Source organism: Crocodylus siamensis, chromosome 3, assembly GCF_052110815.1.
Source record: "Crocodylus siamensis isolate JL-2025a chromosome 3, ASM5211081v1, whole genome shotgun sequence".
Lineage (NCBI taxonomy): Eukaryota > Metazoa > Chordata > Crocodylia > Crocodylidae > Crocodylus > Crocodylus siamensis.
In genome coordinates this window covers 139,897,656-139,911,646 of record NC_143397.1, presented here as the reverse complement: position 1 = coordinate 139,911,646, position 13,991 = coordinate 139,897,656, and the positions used below count along the sequence as shown (strand labels likewise).

The window sequence follows — 13,991 nt, the reverse complement described above, 5'->3', positions numbered from 1 at the left end:
GATTGGTTTCCCTGTGATCATTGGTTTCCTTGTTCGTGTTTTTAATCTGTCAGCTGGGGACAATTGTTGGAACAATTCCTTTGTTCCAACAAACCCGTCACATGCACACATCTTAATTTGGTCTTTTACCAGTGTCTTAATTAGGGCATGCTCCGGATTCCTAATTTGGTCTGTCCGTCAACTCTGGAAATTCCAAGGGCTCTGCCATTGGGCACTATCTAATTGGTCCCCTCTTATAACTCTGTGTTAAGATATCCAATTATGTCATCACTCTGAATTAGTCGGTTAATGCCAAGTTCAGTTAATTTGAGCTAGTAACAAGGCTTACATTTCTCATGCCTATGTTGATAACGCTGGAACATAAGCTGCCTGTGAACGTGAGCTCAAGGCTAAATGCAGGAGAAAAGTGCAAATAATAAGGCTATACAAAAAAGTAAGCAATGGTTAAATGAGGCTGAATATAAAAGCAAAGTTCAAATAATACTATAATTCTCCACTTAAGCAGGTGCAACTAAAGTTAAATGTGACAAGCTACCCTAACACAGGGAGTGCAAGGCTCCCAGATGCCTGGAATGAGGAGTCTTCTGCCTGCCTGCCCTCCCTGCAGGGGTCTTTGGGGAGGCACCCTTAGGGCCATCCCCTCCCCCCTGCCCACACTGCTGCTGCACCCCAAGCATGCCCCTGCTGCATGTGCCTCAGGTGGTGTACAAGGAGCTGTTTGTGTAGACCAGAGGTGCCCAACCCACTATCTCCTGCTGCTGCTGCTGGCCATGGTGCTGTTGGTGCACTTGTGCACCTGGTACAGGACCCTGAGCTATGACAGCATGGGGGGCAAGCCTGGGTTACCCTGCAACCTTTGCTGCTGCCTGGAGGGCTACATGTAACTGCACTACATGTCCCTGCCCCTTGTAGCTAAGGATATCACTGCCAGCATTGGCATGTTCCTTGGCATGTGAGAAGCCCATGACCACTTAGCTGTGGGGGCATGGACTACTCAATAAAGTTTGGCATTGTGTCCCACCTTCCTGCATGCTGTAGTCAGGGAACCCAGGGCCAGGGGAGTGTGGGTTGCCTGGGTGGGGAGGTGGAGCAGGGTCTGGGGGTAGAGGGCTGGAGTGCAGAGGGCCATCCATCTAGAGTGGGGTTTACCATGTGGTCTGGGTGGCATGGCTGATGATTGCCCATGATCATGGCTTTTGGTGATGGTGTGCAACTCTGGGCAATGTCCTCAGATGGCGGGGTGTGGCAGGCGGGCATGTGGCCAGGGCCTCTACCCCTGCGCTCCCCCCCCACCCCGGGAGAAGTTGGCACTGCTGGTGGCTGGCAGTGTCATGACCTGCCATACCTCAGGGCTGGGGCTGGGGCTGTGGAGCTGTAGGGGCAGGTGCTAGCCCAGGCTCCCTGAGCTGCTGGTGGAGGTTGCAGCCTAGGAGCTTGGCAGGATGGGCTGCTGGATGCCCTAGGGGCCTTCTCCCAGTGATGTGTCACTGGGGGGTACCAGGCTGGGTTGGGGGCTCGGGCAGGCCACTGGTACTGTTGTAGATAGCAAGGCTATGGGCTGGGTCCCAGGGTGCAAGGATGTCTGTCAGCAGCCGCATAAAGGGTATGGACTTACTGGCACTTGTCAACTGATCATTGTAGTCAGTGATGGAAAACTACTGTGCTCGCAAAGCCTTGTCATGCCCATGCTCCCACATCTGGGCTGAAAGCCATTCATAGATGCGGGTTTTAGAGAGCTCGCCCTGCTTGAGCTCATGCCGCACCTCCACCTCACTTCCCAGTGCCACGAGGTAACCAGTCTCCTCCATGGACCAGTTGGGGCCCCATGTGGTGGGCACAGGCGTGGGCACGGCTGTGGATGAGGATGCCATCATGGGTCCCTCACAAGCTCTCTGGGCCCCTGCTCAGCTGTCCCTGTGCTGCCAGGCCTGGACAGCTACCTGCAGTGCCCAGCACAGGGGCTCAGCATGGCACTGAGCCGCACGGCAGAGGCAATGCCCCATAGGAATTGCAAAATCAGGGCAGGCTACTGGGAGTGGTCTGCATGCAGGTTGAGCTGGCCCTGGCACCCAGAAGATGCCTACAGCTGGACCTGGGGGCTGGCAGGCCTGGCTGGAGTCTTCATCAGCCTGGATCTGCCTGCAGACCTGGACAGCATGGGCCTGGCAGCCATGTCGGGGCGCAGTCAGGCTAGGGCAGCTGATCTGCGGTTTGCCCTCAGCTGGTCTGCGGGAACACAGGGGCTTGGAGTAGCCTCAGACTCCCTGCTGGTGTGCCTCGGGCTCTGAGAGTCAGCAGACTTTTATAGTCTTGAGGCAGGGGCTGCCATAGAAACAGCTCTGCCCTGGGGCCTCAAGTTGGCCCCAAGTGGCAACTTGCTCCCACGTCACGTCTACATGTGTGTAACTGTGCAATAAATAATTATGCATAAATTTGCCACCTGCTTTTATATAGAAATGCCATGAAAGTAGCACGTTTGAAGCAGCACAGTTCATTTCTCTGATTCAGAATTCCCTCACCCTCCATGTTTGGGAAAATATTTTTTTTTTCCAGAGAAAAAAGGGATATCAGCCATTTATATTTTCCAAATAGAGACACCCCTACTGTTTGAAAGATTAAATTTTTTTTCTGATCACCTGGTTTTCTGTGAAATTCACATTTCTACATGGCAGAGTTAGCAGCTCATGTGAAAATGTACTAAGTTTTCAATGTATTACAGTGGAGAAATTGAAATATGTGAATTGCTGTTTGGGTGAAGTTTTGTACCACTTCATCTTTGAGTTCAGGCTTATCTGTTGGTGTAAAAGACCTTCCTCAGTGTTGCATTTTGTGCATGTCTCTTTTTTTCAAAGTCCTAGAGCACAGACCGCAAAGGGGAAAGGATGAAACACAGCTAATATTAACTGTGTCTATTGGTATTAGTGCTAAATGTGAGCATTCCAGAAGATGTTTCTATGTGTCTTTAGGAATAGGATGTTCTGTAGACAGATGATGAAAATCTTTGTCTATAGCTATCAAAAGAATTTGAGATTTGGAAACCACATGGAATACCATATGCTAGTCTGGGACACTTTTTTCTTCCTACTGTTTAACAACACTAAATGGGCACCTATACACAAGTATGCAGTCTTCTCCAACACGCTGGAATTCCACAGCCCTAGGTCCTTAGAAATTAGTAACGTTTCTAGTTTATTTTTACATGGAGAAAAAATTGTTGTTTTATATACGATGATACACCTCACTTTGCAAAATTCTAGATCCACCCATAGTATTAGATCCCTAGCTGCAGATGTTTACTATCTATACGTAGTTAGGGGATTGTGATCTTTTCTTAGAACTACCTGGAGACAGGAGCTGGTGCAAAACACAGCCATGGAATACCAGTGCTCCAGGTTCTGCTCACTGCTGGTTCTGACCTGTACAGTCCTAAATCACCTGCACCTGGCCTGCCTCAATAGGCATCCCTCATGCCATAGTGCCACAACTAGATCATTCTTGTTGGAAAGAAGAGGCTGTGCTTAGGAGAGTGTTCTTTGTACAGGCTCCTAATCTCTGCCTCCTTTACTTTGAAATAGCTAAAATTTGGTGATTTTTCCAGGCGTGCTGCAAAGAACACCTGTCTGATACAATTGCTGGAAAAAGTGAGGATGGGCTTCCTACATGAGGAAGTGGGTAGGTGGCTGGCTGGCTGGCTGGCATAGTTTCCTTGGAAACTATTTCAGTGCTGCTGGGGTTTAATGTAATGATATGTAATTATGTTTGATTATATTAGGATATGGGTGGACAAACAAGAGGTTTGGAAGGAAGTGGAACTTTCCCATGTGTCCTCTACTCCATGTTAACAGCTTGTGCGTACATTCTTACCCCAAGGCAGATGAAAGGAAAACCATGGTAGGTTAGCCCCTGTGAAAGGAGGGCTCAATGAAAGTGGCTAAAGTACCACAGGTTTTGCTTTCATCTTCCATGGGATTAGAGCAGTTGATGTGTAGCAAAGCCCGTGATCCTCTTCTATCTTGTGGTAGCTAGTTTGTCTGCCCATCCCATCAGGGTGCATAGAACTTTGGATAGCCCTCTTTAAATAAAATAAAGATTTCAAGCTTTCTCTTGCTCTGTCTTTTCCAGGCAGATCAGAAATGAAAGTGCATATTTCAGTTTAAATTAAGAGGTAATGCAATACTTCAGTCAGGAAAGAAAAAGCAAATTTCTTCTCCAGGTGTATTTTGAAACGATCATTTGGTTAAAGAAATGAAGTACAGAAGCAGAACCTGATGAAGTTGGCTCTGGCTAACAAAAGTTTATGCACCTCTGGTTCAGTTAAGTCTGTAAAGTAAATCTCTGTCCTGCCTTCTGTAATCCAGCATTATGAAGCTGACATCCCTTGTATGGTAACTTTTTCATTGTCACTCCATGAAATGTTTGCCATCTTTCTTTAAAACAGGATGATTACATAATGTTTGCAGAAACAGCTTGGGTAGATTTTAAAAAATAGAAATAAAATTTGTTTGCTGTCTTTGTTGGAATGAAGACTGAAGGTTACAGAGATTAAGAAGAAAGCTGAGCAGACTTGCTGTCTGAAATAATTTTTGTTTCTTTCACCCCAAGCAAACAGCTAGTCAGTAAACAGCAAAGTGTATTCCATTATTAACAACTGGCTTGTGTAGCTCTTCAGTGACTGTCAGTGCTGGAGCTGGGGCATGATCTTACAAGTTTTGCTGTGTCAGGGACTGATCAGGGTGGCAGTACATTCTCTTGTTGATGCACCAACACAAGATAAATGTCATTGGTAATCCATCAGTGTATGTGCTGTAGAACATTAAAAATATATGAAAATGGTTTGATATTAGTAAGTGGATTTTGAGTATAACTGATTCCTTATTTATAGAAATATTTGTCAAAGTTGGTAAATCAAAAGTTGGCACTTTAATATCAGTTAGGAAATGCTTTGACTTTCTTCCTTAAACAGCATTTGGTAGTAAATACAGACAAAATTGCTGCTGCTTAGATGTGCTAACACTTTATGTGAAATTGCTAACATCCCTCCATTTGGAGAAGCTTTCTGTGGTAGCAATTTAGAATTAGGTACTAAACAGGTTGGGACTCCGAAGGTTTGTCTTCATCCTGTTCAAACCTTAGTTTCACTCACAGGTAAGTGGCACAATAATCCTATCTTGGACACAGGTGTACCAAGATAAAAAAATATTTATACTGCTGTAACTTTATTCCTCTGAGAGAAGAAATAAACTGTAGTGGTATAAAGTCTCTTTTATACTGGTGCAACCACTTTTGAAGTATGAATCATACTGGTACAACAATTACTAGTTCAAGAAATCTGTAAACCAGGCCTCTGTGGAAAATGCCAGCAAAGGTACTAATTAGTGCTGCTCTCAATGCCCATGTCCACATAAGCAGGGGCGTCCACTTGGCAGCAACACAAATTTGTGCTGCTGGCTGGGGCACGGGGTGCTTCTGTGCAGGGCTAGCCAGCAGGCAGCCCCTATGCTGAGGCACCCTGTGGCCGGGCCAGCCGGGGACTGGCACGTGGAGATGGGGAAGCAGGCAGCCCTGGACTCAGTGTGGTTCTTGATAGAGATTGACCAAATCCAGACGTGTAGACATGTGTGGTTTGTGGTGCCACAAACTGCAGGTGTTGCACATTAAACCATGCATAGCACTGCTGATTTGCAGTGCTGGTGCAAAATTTGCTACTGCAATTTCCCAATAGAAAAAAAAAACCCTGAAAAAAAAACAGTCCAAAGCACATCAAAGTGGCATGCACCGGGGCAAATGTAGTGTGCTCCTATTGCTCCATGGCTGGCTGGGGTGCAGTGTGCCTTGAGATGGGAAAGCAGGCAGCCCTGGGCTGGTTGCTCCCCTGTCTCCACGTGCCTCAGTGTAGGAGCTCTACTGCACCTGGAGACAGAGGAGCAGGCAGTCCAGGGCAGCCTGCTCTCCCATCTTGAGCCACACTGCTCTCCAGCCTGCTAGGAAGTGGCTGGGTAGGGTGTAGGGTGCCTCAGCATGGGGGCTCCGCAGCATGCAGAGATGGGGGAGCAGGCAGTCCTGGGCTGTCTGCTCCCCCATCTTCGCATTTGTCCCAGTGCATGACACTTTGATGTGCTTTGCACTGCTTTTTTTTCAGGGATTTTTTTGCTACCAGGAAATCATGGTAACAAAATTTGACCCGCCGCTGCAAATTTGCAGCATCATGCATAGTTTAATGAGCAATATATGCAGATTGTGGCATGGCAAAGAGGTTTGCGGAGCCACAGACTGCACATGCCTGCATGTCTGTATCCAGTTAATAGAGCTTTACATTGTGGTTACTTGTCTATCTTGAAGTACACTGAGGTCTGATTTATATGACATGCCTGTCAGGCAAGGATGTGATTTTTAAAAAAAATTATTATTATTATTATTATTTTTAAAATTCTGTTGCTAATATATCTTATTCCACTTGAAATTATAATAAGTTTATATAGTCAGAAGTATTCTTTTGGCTACTATAATCTGTCTCTGTGTTAGAAAGTGTGGCCAGGATAGTTATACTGGTATAGCTCACAGCAAACCCTTCCCAGCACAGACAAAATCTTAGTTCATTTTTCAACACAAATATTGCCTCCCAACTGCATTTTTGGACCTTCATTTGTTTTCTTTTATTTGCTATATTTGTTGGTTCTACAGCCCTAGAGTTCATTTTATATCATTGCTGTCGAACACGGTCCACAGGCTGGAGCTAGTCCTTAGAGCCCTGTGATTCAGTCCACGGTCTTGGACTGACTCTTGTCCACTGCATACAACATGCAGAGCCAGCCTAGTACATAGGCTGAACCTGGTGCTGTGGGCACTGCATGAAACACAGGGGGTTGGTCCAGGGTATGCACTGAATGTTTGTGCCCCACTGGACTGACCCTTTATACTGGTTCTGGTGCTGCCTGATTTAGCTCACAGACCAGCCCAGAAAACCTCATCTGGCCTATAGAGCCAGATGAATTCTACACCCTTTTTTGTAGAATCCTACTGAAATGACGGAGGAGGCAAGATGGGGAAAGCAAGAAAAAAAAAGTGTTTTAAATCTTTAGTTACCAAGAAATGAAAAAATTAAAAATAAGTATAAAAATATATGCATTTTTTGTGTATAAATAAGAGTGCAATGTATCAATGTATACATACAAATATGGTACACTGTAATAGCAGGCAAGAGAATCTTGCTTTCTACACAGAGTTCTGGGAGATTGGTCTGTGCAGCTAGAAGTAAATTCACGTGAATGCTAGGCTAATACAGAAATACTGCCAGCCGTAAAACTTTTTTCCAACTTTCAAGTGAGCATGAAAAATAGACCTTATTCTTTTCTGTAAAGTTTCTGTCTTTGTGCAGTTTTCTTTGCTAGAGTTATGAATACTAATTTTATATGCCATTTGCTTTCCTTTTGTCTTTACTTCATCATAGAAAAAGAAAATAAAAATCACAGAATGACCTTGGGCTCTGTTCTTGGTATCACAACCAGGTTGCTTACTGACTTGTAACATCAGACCACTTCAAGTGGTACTAAATCATTTTTTTCTCTCTTGCTTGTTCAATCTTGGCTGCTAATTTACTCAATAATTGAACTTGGACTCAGTGCTAGACCTGTGTGAAATGTAACACAAAATGATTAATTTAAACTTGAATTTGCAAGCCAGCAGCGGTTCATTTGAATGTTTTATAAAGTATGTAGAGTTGTTGATTGTAGCTGTGTTGGTCTAAGGACACAGGCAGACAAGGTTCTTTGAGTAGATATGTTATCTTTTATTAGGCCAACTAAATGCTTGGAAAATTTGTTCTTTGCAAGCTTTCAGGCACAAACACCCTTCTTCAAGCATAGCGGGAGTCTGTTGGTGTTTTGGGACATTTTTAGATGTGTGTGTGAAGCAGCAGTGGTGCTTTTTTGAAAGTTTCAGGGAAGGATGTTATGTCATAACCAATGGTGTGCAATTCATGGGGATTTTCTTTTTGTACTGCAGCAATTCTTCATGTGGTATGTGGGTGGCTCTTTCAAAAGTATCATCTATCTCTCGGGAGGAGTGTTCTTGTTGGGTGAAAGCCCTTTTGATATTTGCGAGGTGACAATCGCAGGTATGATCATCTCAGTACAGCTTTCTTGGTGTGTTTAGGGTGATTGCTAGCTCTTTGTAGATATGTATGTTGGTGCGTGGGTTTCTTGTGTGTGGTTGTTTGTATTTTACCGTTCTGCGTATTGATCATAGTGTCTAAAAAGGAAATGTTGGTGCTGAAGTATTCAAGAGAGAGTCTGTTGGAGGGGTGATGGTTATTGAATTTGTGATGGATTCATTTAATAAATTCATGTAATTCCACTTCATAAATCTACTGGATACAAAAAATCATGGACTAAATATAGACATTGGATTTATGGCACATTATAAACCTGCCTGCCATCTGATAACCCCAGGTAACCTCTATATTTTACCAGCTACATTCTCTCACCAGTTCTACATTCCTACTTCCCCCCACCCCATCTGTCACACACCTATTGTGTCCCATTCCCTCTTATCCTCACTGCCATGGTTTTGCATTTTCACAGACCTGCATTTAGCATATTGGCTTCTCTTCTACCCAGGAGAGCACACAAACACCAACAGACTCTCCTTATGCCCAAAGAAGGGTGTTTGTGCCAGAAAGCTTGCAAACAACAATTTTTCCAACTATTTAGTTGATCTAATAAAAGATATCACATCTACCCAAAGAACCTTGCCTGCCTTATAAAGTATATTACACCATTTATTTTTAACAACCACTACGATGTCAACCACCATCACCTCTTCTGTTTCCATTGTCTTGAACTCTTATAGCAGTTGTTCTTGGTACATTCTGCGTTCGGGCCAGATAGATCACAAAATGTATTTTTTTAAAGTCTGATTGAATCTACCCAATATAGTTTGTGGGGAGGGGAAAGACAGTGAAGCAGTTTTCATTTTCTGAGGGAGAGATTTTGTTTTTTTGATCCTGTTGGAAAATCAAGTGGGTTGAAAGAAACCACAAGTTAACGTTTACAGCCCTTCATTTATACAACTTAAATTCATTTAAGAGTAATTCAGTTTTGAAAAGTTTTTTCAAGGTGTATTAAAGGTTCTTATATAAAACTTTTTGGATAGTCTTTAGAATTTATATATTCTGTTGTCATGTTCTTCTTAGTGCTATAACTTTTTGAAGCAATTAAATATTTTTTTAAAATAATTATTGATCTACTCCAAAAATATTTATTTCATTGTTAGAAATAAATGATTTCATGAATTTTCTGCATGAGTAGATTTCTGCAGTTAGTGGGTGCATCTACATGAGCAATTAATGCACAGCAATAAACTCCAGAGCAGTTGGAACCAGAGTAAACTGTTCCTTTGTGCAACATCTCTATGTTCACCTGGGACAGCAGCAATTTAAGCTGGGGCGGAGCAGGCCTGGGCACGGGAGGCAGGGATGGTCAGCTCTGGGCTCTGGGTGGTGGCTTTGGTTGATGGAGGGGCTGCCTCAGGCATGAGCATGTGGAACCTGTGGAACTAGTATGACTAGGCAGAGGAGCCATGTGGCTAGGTAGCATGCAGGAGTCTGGCCCCTGGCTGGCTGGGCTGACCGGGCTCAATTTACATCTGTGGTCACCGGCTGCACATTTTTCACCAAAATCAATTACTCCACTGTAAGATAGTACTGTCTCTGAGTTAATTAGTTTACTGTGTCCTATATGTGTAGACAGTGACACTTTACTGCAGAGCTGATTAGTCTGCTCCATAGTAAAGCTTATGTGAAGACGCACCTATTAATTATAAGTGAACTTTACAGAAATAAGTTGTAATGTTTAGTTGACTGAATGTTTCTGTGCTTCTTGTAGTTCATCTTATTGTAATACACTGTATATAGAACATATTATGAAGTTTCAGGAATGTTCTGTTATATATAGTCAGCTAGGAGCTCTTTTTTCAAGTTATTTGCCTTCACCTACATCTTTTAAAGTGTTTGCTTTTTACTCTGGAGTCTGAAAAGAGGTGTGTATGATGCAGTGTTGATTGGCTCTCTGGGATTTACAAGTGTAGTAAGTCTACAAGTAGAGATGGTTTTGCTAATTCAGGCTGGTTTCTGAGAATCAGGCTGGGTTTCTTCTAATATCTATCTGCACCATCATCCATAAAGATAAAGATCCAATAAAGATTATTCAAGAAAATTCAAGGCATTCACAATTATACCTAAATTAAACCCATACCCCTTACATTTCATGGATTAAAACTTAATTTCATAGATTTTTCTGGTTCTGTTTAAACAATTTTTGTGTTTTTGTCTTTGTTTATCTAGCTGTTTAGAAACATCAAAGATGGAGAAAGTTTCCAGTTGTTTGAGGAAGGACACCGCACAGCACACAAGCAGGAGACTCATACCATGGAGGCAGCAAAGCTGGTGGAATTTAGTTTAAAACAGGTGCTCACAAAGCTCATAAGTCATCTCTTTGGTGATGGTAGGTATTGCAGTGTGATGTTAAGCCCTTTCACCAAGCTTTTGGTTGGCTGGTGGAAATCTGGGCTTTCAAGAAGGGTTTTGCAACTTAAATTAAAAAAAATGGTAACAGCCGGGGTAGACGTAGGATACTGTGAAACAGCTGAATTAAAAATAAATAAGGCTGTAATAAATTGTATTTTCAAATTCTGGTTTTTGTCTCAATATCATTTATGTCAAACTCTTCCTCAGCCTTAGTAGAACTGAAGAGTGAAGCTATAATCAGTATTTTTCAGATAAATCATGCATTGTGCACTATGTATGTGTTAAGCTACTTATTTTGTCCATGAAATAAGAGGAAAGTTCCTCATAGTTTAATAACCTAAACTCTATACCTGAGTGGAAAAAATGTAAGGGATTGGGATGTAGGCAGCCTGGCCTAGTAGTTACTTGCTACCAATCCCATCGGGGGCAGGAATGAGTTACTGGTTCCAATGGGCAAATCAGAGGCAGAGTCCAAACACAGGCCAGGTCAGAGTTCAGGAGCTTGAAACCAAGTGACCAGAACCCAGGGGGAAAAAACACAAGCCAGAGTCCAGGAAGTAAGGAAGCAGGGTCCAGAAACCAGGACACTGATCCAAGAAGAGATCCAAAGTTAGAGCCCAGGGACAGAGCCAAACCAGGAGCCTCACCAGAGTAGAGCTGAGTCGGTCCTGTTGGCTGGCCTAGAGGCTGCTGCCACAGATGGGACTAAATGGGTAGCTGTACTTCCAGCAGCCAATCAGGAAGCCAGCCCGTTAATTAGCTGGGTTAGAACTGTCTGTCAAAACCCCAGGCCAATGTGGTCATCTAGGCAATTAGCCCAGGGTTAGCCTGATTTAAGGTCCCTGACAGAAAATGTTTACTAACTGGATACTGTACTATACTGAACAATTTGTTGTTTGGATCCTATAAGGCAATGTGTATGTGTGTTTATTCATAGGTATAGGTATGCCTGCATGGATGTGTAATAATGACTTATCAAATGTTCAGAAACACTTGTCCCTGTTACAGTAGCTCAGTAAGTACATTGTCTGAGTGAGAATTAGTACTTTGCTCTTATTTCCTGGCAAGAAGACTAGGACGCTAAGCCGATTCATATTTCTGTTGAAAAGATGCTAGATTGATTAAGAAACCACCCCAGTCAGCTGGTGGGAAAGATGATACCTTCTTATTTCTGTAGTGATTTTATTGTTTTGTTTTATTTAACAATGCTTTTTCAAAGTTATTGATGACTGACGTGTTGCTCTTTAGCTGAAAGGTACATATTGTCAATAGGATTTAGCCTTTTGCATCATTGAGCTATATTTGAAAGTTTTACCCAAAGTGTTTTTAAATAAAAAGGTAGCACAACTGGCTTAAAGTTACTGCAGGGGGAAGGGAAACATGATGTACTATGTGTCAGCTATTCTGCTGTACTGACTGCATATATGCTCTTACTCCAAGGAAAATGAAAGCTAACTTGTGGCAGTTTACCCTTCTTTCCTTTGTTGCTAACACTTCTCTCTGTGAGGGTTTTTTTCCATGAATAAACAGGCACAATGCTTACTATATTTTCTCATATACCACATGCCCCAAATGAGACTCGCACCTTATTTTTGAAAGACAGAATGTAGAAAATAATATTTTCCGGAGTCATGGCCTAGAGCAGGCTTTTATTCATGGAGGAGCGCTAATGCACAATGTCTGCCAGCTTCTTTTTGGAACAGCAAGCAAGAGAGTTGAAGTCTAGTGTTAACCCTTTCGTGGCCACTCTCAAATTGGCTACTGTTTTTGGCTACCCATTTGGCTGCTCAACCAAAACCTGTTGCTAATTTGAGAGAAGTTATGAAAGAATTAACATTGGTCTTTATCTCTCCTGTTTGCTGCTCAAGAGAGAACCTGGCAGCTATCCTGCAGCACTGCTTATCCATGCTTCTATTGTAGTGAAGAAAAATAATCTTTCCTGCTTAAGACGTGTACCCCTAGTTTAGAGGGCTAATTACGGGGGAACTAGGGGGAGCAAAGCGGGAAGTGTGCACAAGTAAATAATAAAGTACTTAGGAATGTAATAATGATTAGGGCCTTTTTCTCACTGCTGGGAATGTGCACATTCTTTTTCACTCCCCCATTCTTTTTAGCTGCCAATATAGCAAATTAGGGTAAAACTGAAGAACAAGAACTATGCTGAGCAATTTATTGTGTAGATATATAATATGGGCATAACATGAAAGATCTTTGATCAGTTTGATGCAATTAAGCAAATTCTTCCTGTCCCACCTTTTATCTTTCATTTTTACTCATTTTTATTTTACCATAAAGCTTGAGAGGTTTTTTTTTTAAATTTACTTTTCTAACTCAGAAACACAAAGCTCTTTAGATTTTTAATTTGGAATAAGAAATGGATTGTAGTTTTTTAGTGTTCTGTACAAAAATCGTGTGATCTTTCTACTTGTTGTGAATACAGAATTATATGTTAAAACAGTGGTTGGCAGTGTTTCAGAGTTACAGGTTGGAACAGCCAGGCTCAGGTCTGCAATGGACCGGTGTTCTGACTCAGTGACTCCTGCTGTTGCTGTTTCTTCCCACTTCCTGCCTGGTCTGCAGGGCAGATCTGGCATACAAACCATATGTTACCAATCCCTGCTGTAAGGTTCCACATTCAATTACCAAACAAACAAACAAAATAGTTTGTTTCATGAGTCACTTAATTCTTTACAAGTTATGAAATTGGTCAAATCTCTCAATATGTTGTCAGGGATATATAGGATCATAGAAAAATATGGCTGGAAGGGACCTCATGAGGTCATCTAATCCAGCCTTCTGCTTGAGGCAGAATCCTCCCTGACAAAGGGCCTTGTTATACATTGTGCTTTGAGCTGCTCAAACGCTGATTCGTGTTAATGGTAGCTTGAGTTTGGAGCAGTTGCACCTTAAGGCTAAAAGTCTTCTCCAACTATCCCTACCACCTGCATAGCTGTGACTTGCCACTGGAGGGCTGGCAAGCAGGGTCCTGACTAGGAACTACAGCTGTGAGTTACCACTACATCGTGGCAAATCAGGACAGGCATCTACGCCTGCTCTAGGTGGGGTTGTGTGAGAGGTGGTTGAGTGGAAGGGGCATGAACATGAAGCTGGGAGGTGGAGAGTTAATGGGTTGGGGTAGGTAATTAAATGGTGGGTGGAACAGGAGATGGGGGTGGGGAAATGAAAGAAGTCATCCACTGAAGGAAAAAATAAAAAGAACTAAAAAAAAAGAATTTTAAAAGAAATAAAGCAGTAGTAAATTAAAGGTTTTACGTTTTAATGAATTGGGATTTGGGATTAACATGTGTGAGGGGGTACTGGTCGTACTTCCTGGGGTGGCTGAGAGGTGGAAGCCCCTGCCCTGGGAAGGAAGCCCCAGTTCAAGGAAATTCAATCTGGCCCCTACCTTGTTACCCCTACATCTCCCCTAGACCTCACTTCTGGACCCATCATTATTTGAAACGTAGCT

The 13,991-nt window shown here is 42.9% G+C and overlaps 1 protein-coding gene across 4 annotated transcripts in view; it reads left to right on the top strand.

Annotated features, from left to right (window-relative positions):
• FARS2 (phenylalanyl-tRNA synthetase 2, mitochondrial) overlaps nucleotides 1-13,991 on the top strand; it is a 423,711-nt gene that overhangs the window by 120,181 nt on the left and 289,539 nt on the right. For all 4 annotated transcript variants that reach the window (XM_090039337.1, XM_090039340.1, XM_090039339.1 and 1 more), the window contains one exon: nucleotides 10,340-10,499. In XM_090039337.1, the coding sequence (XP_089895463.1) occupies nucleotides 10,340-10,499 (160 nt within the window). The remainder of the gene's footprint in view (nucleotides 1-10,339; nucleotides 10,500-13,991) is intronic.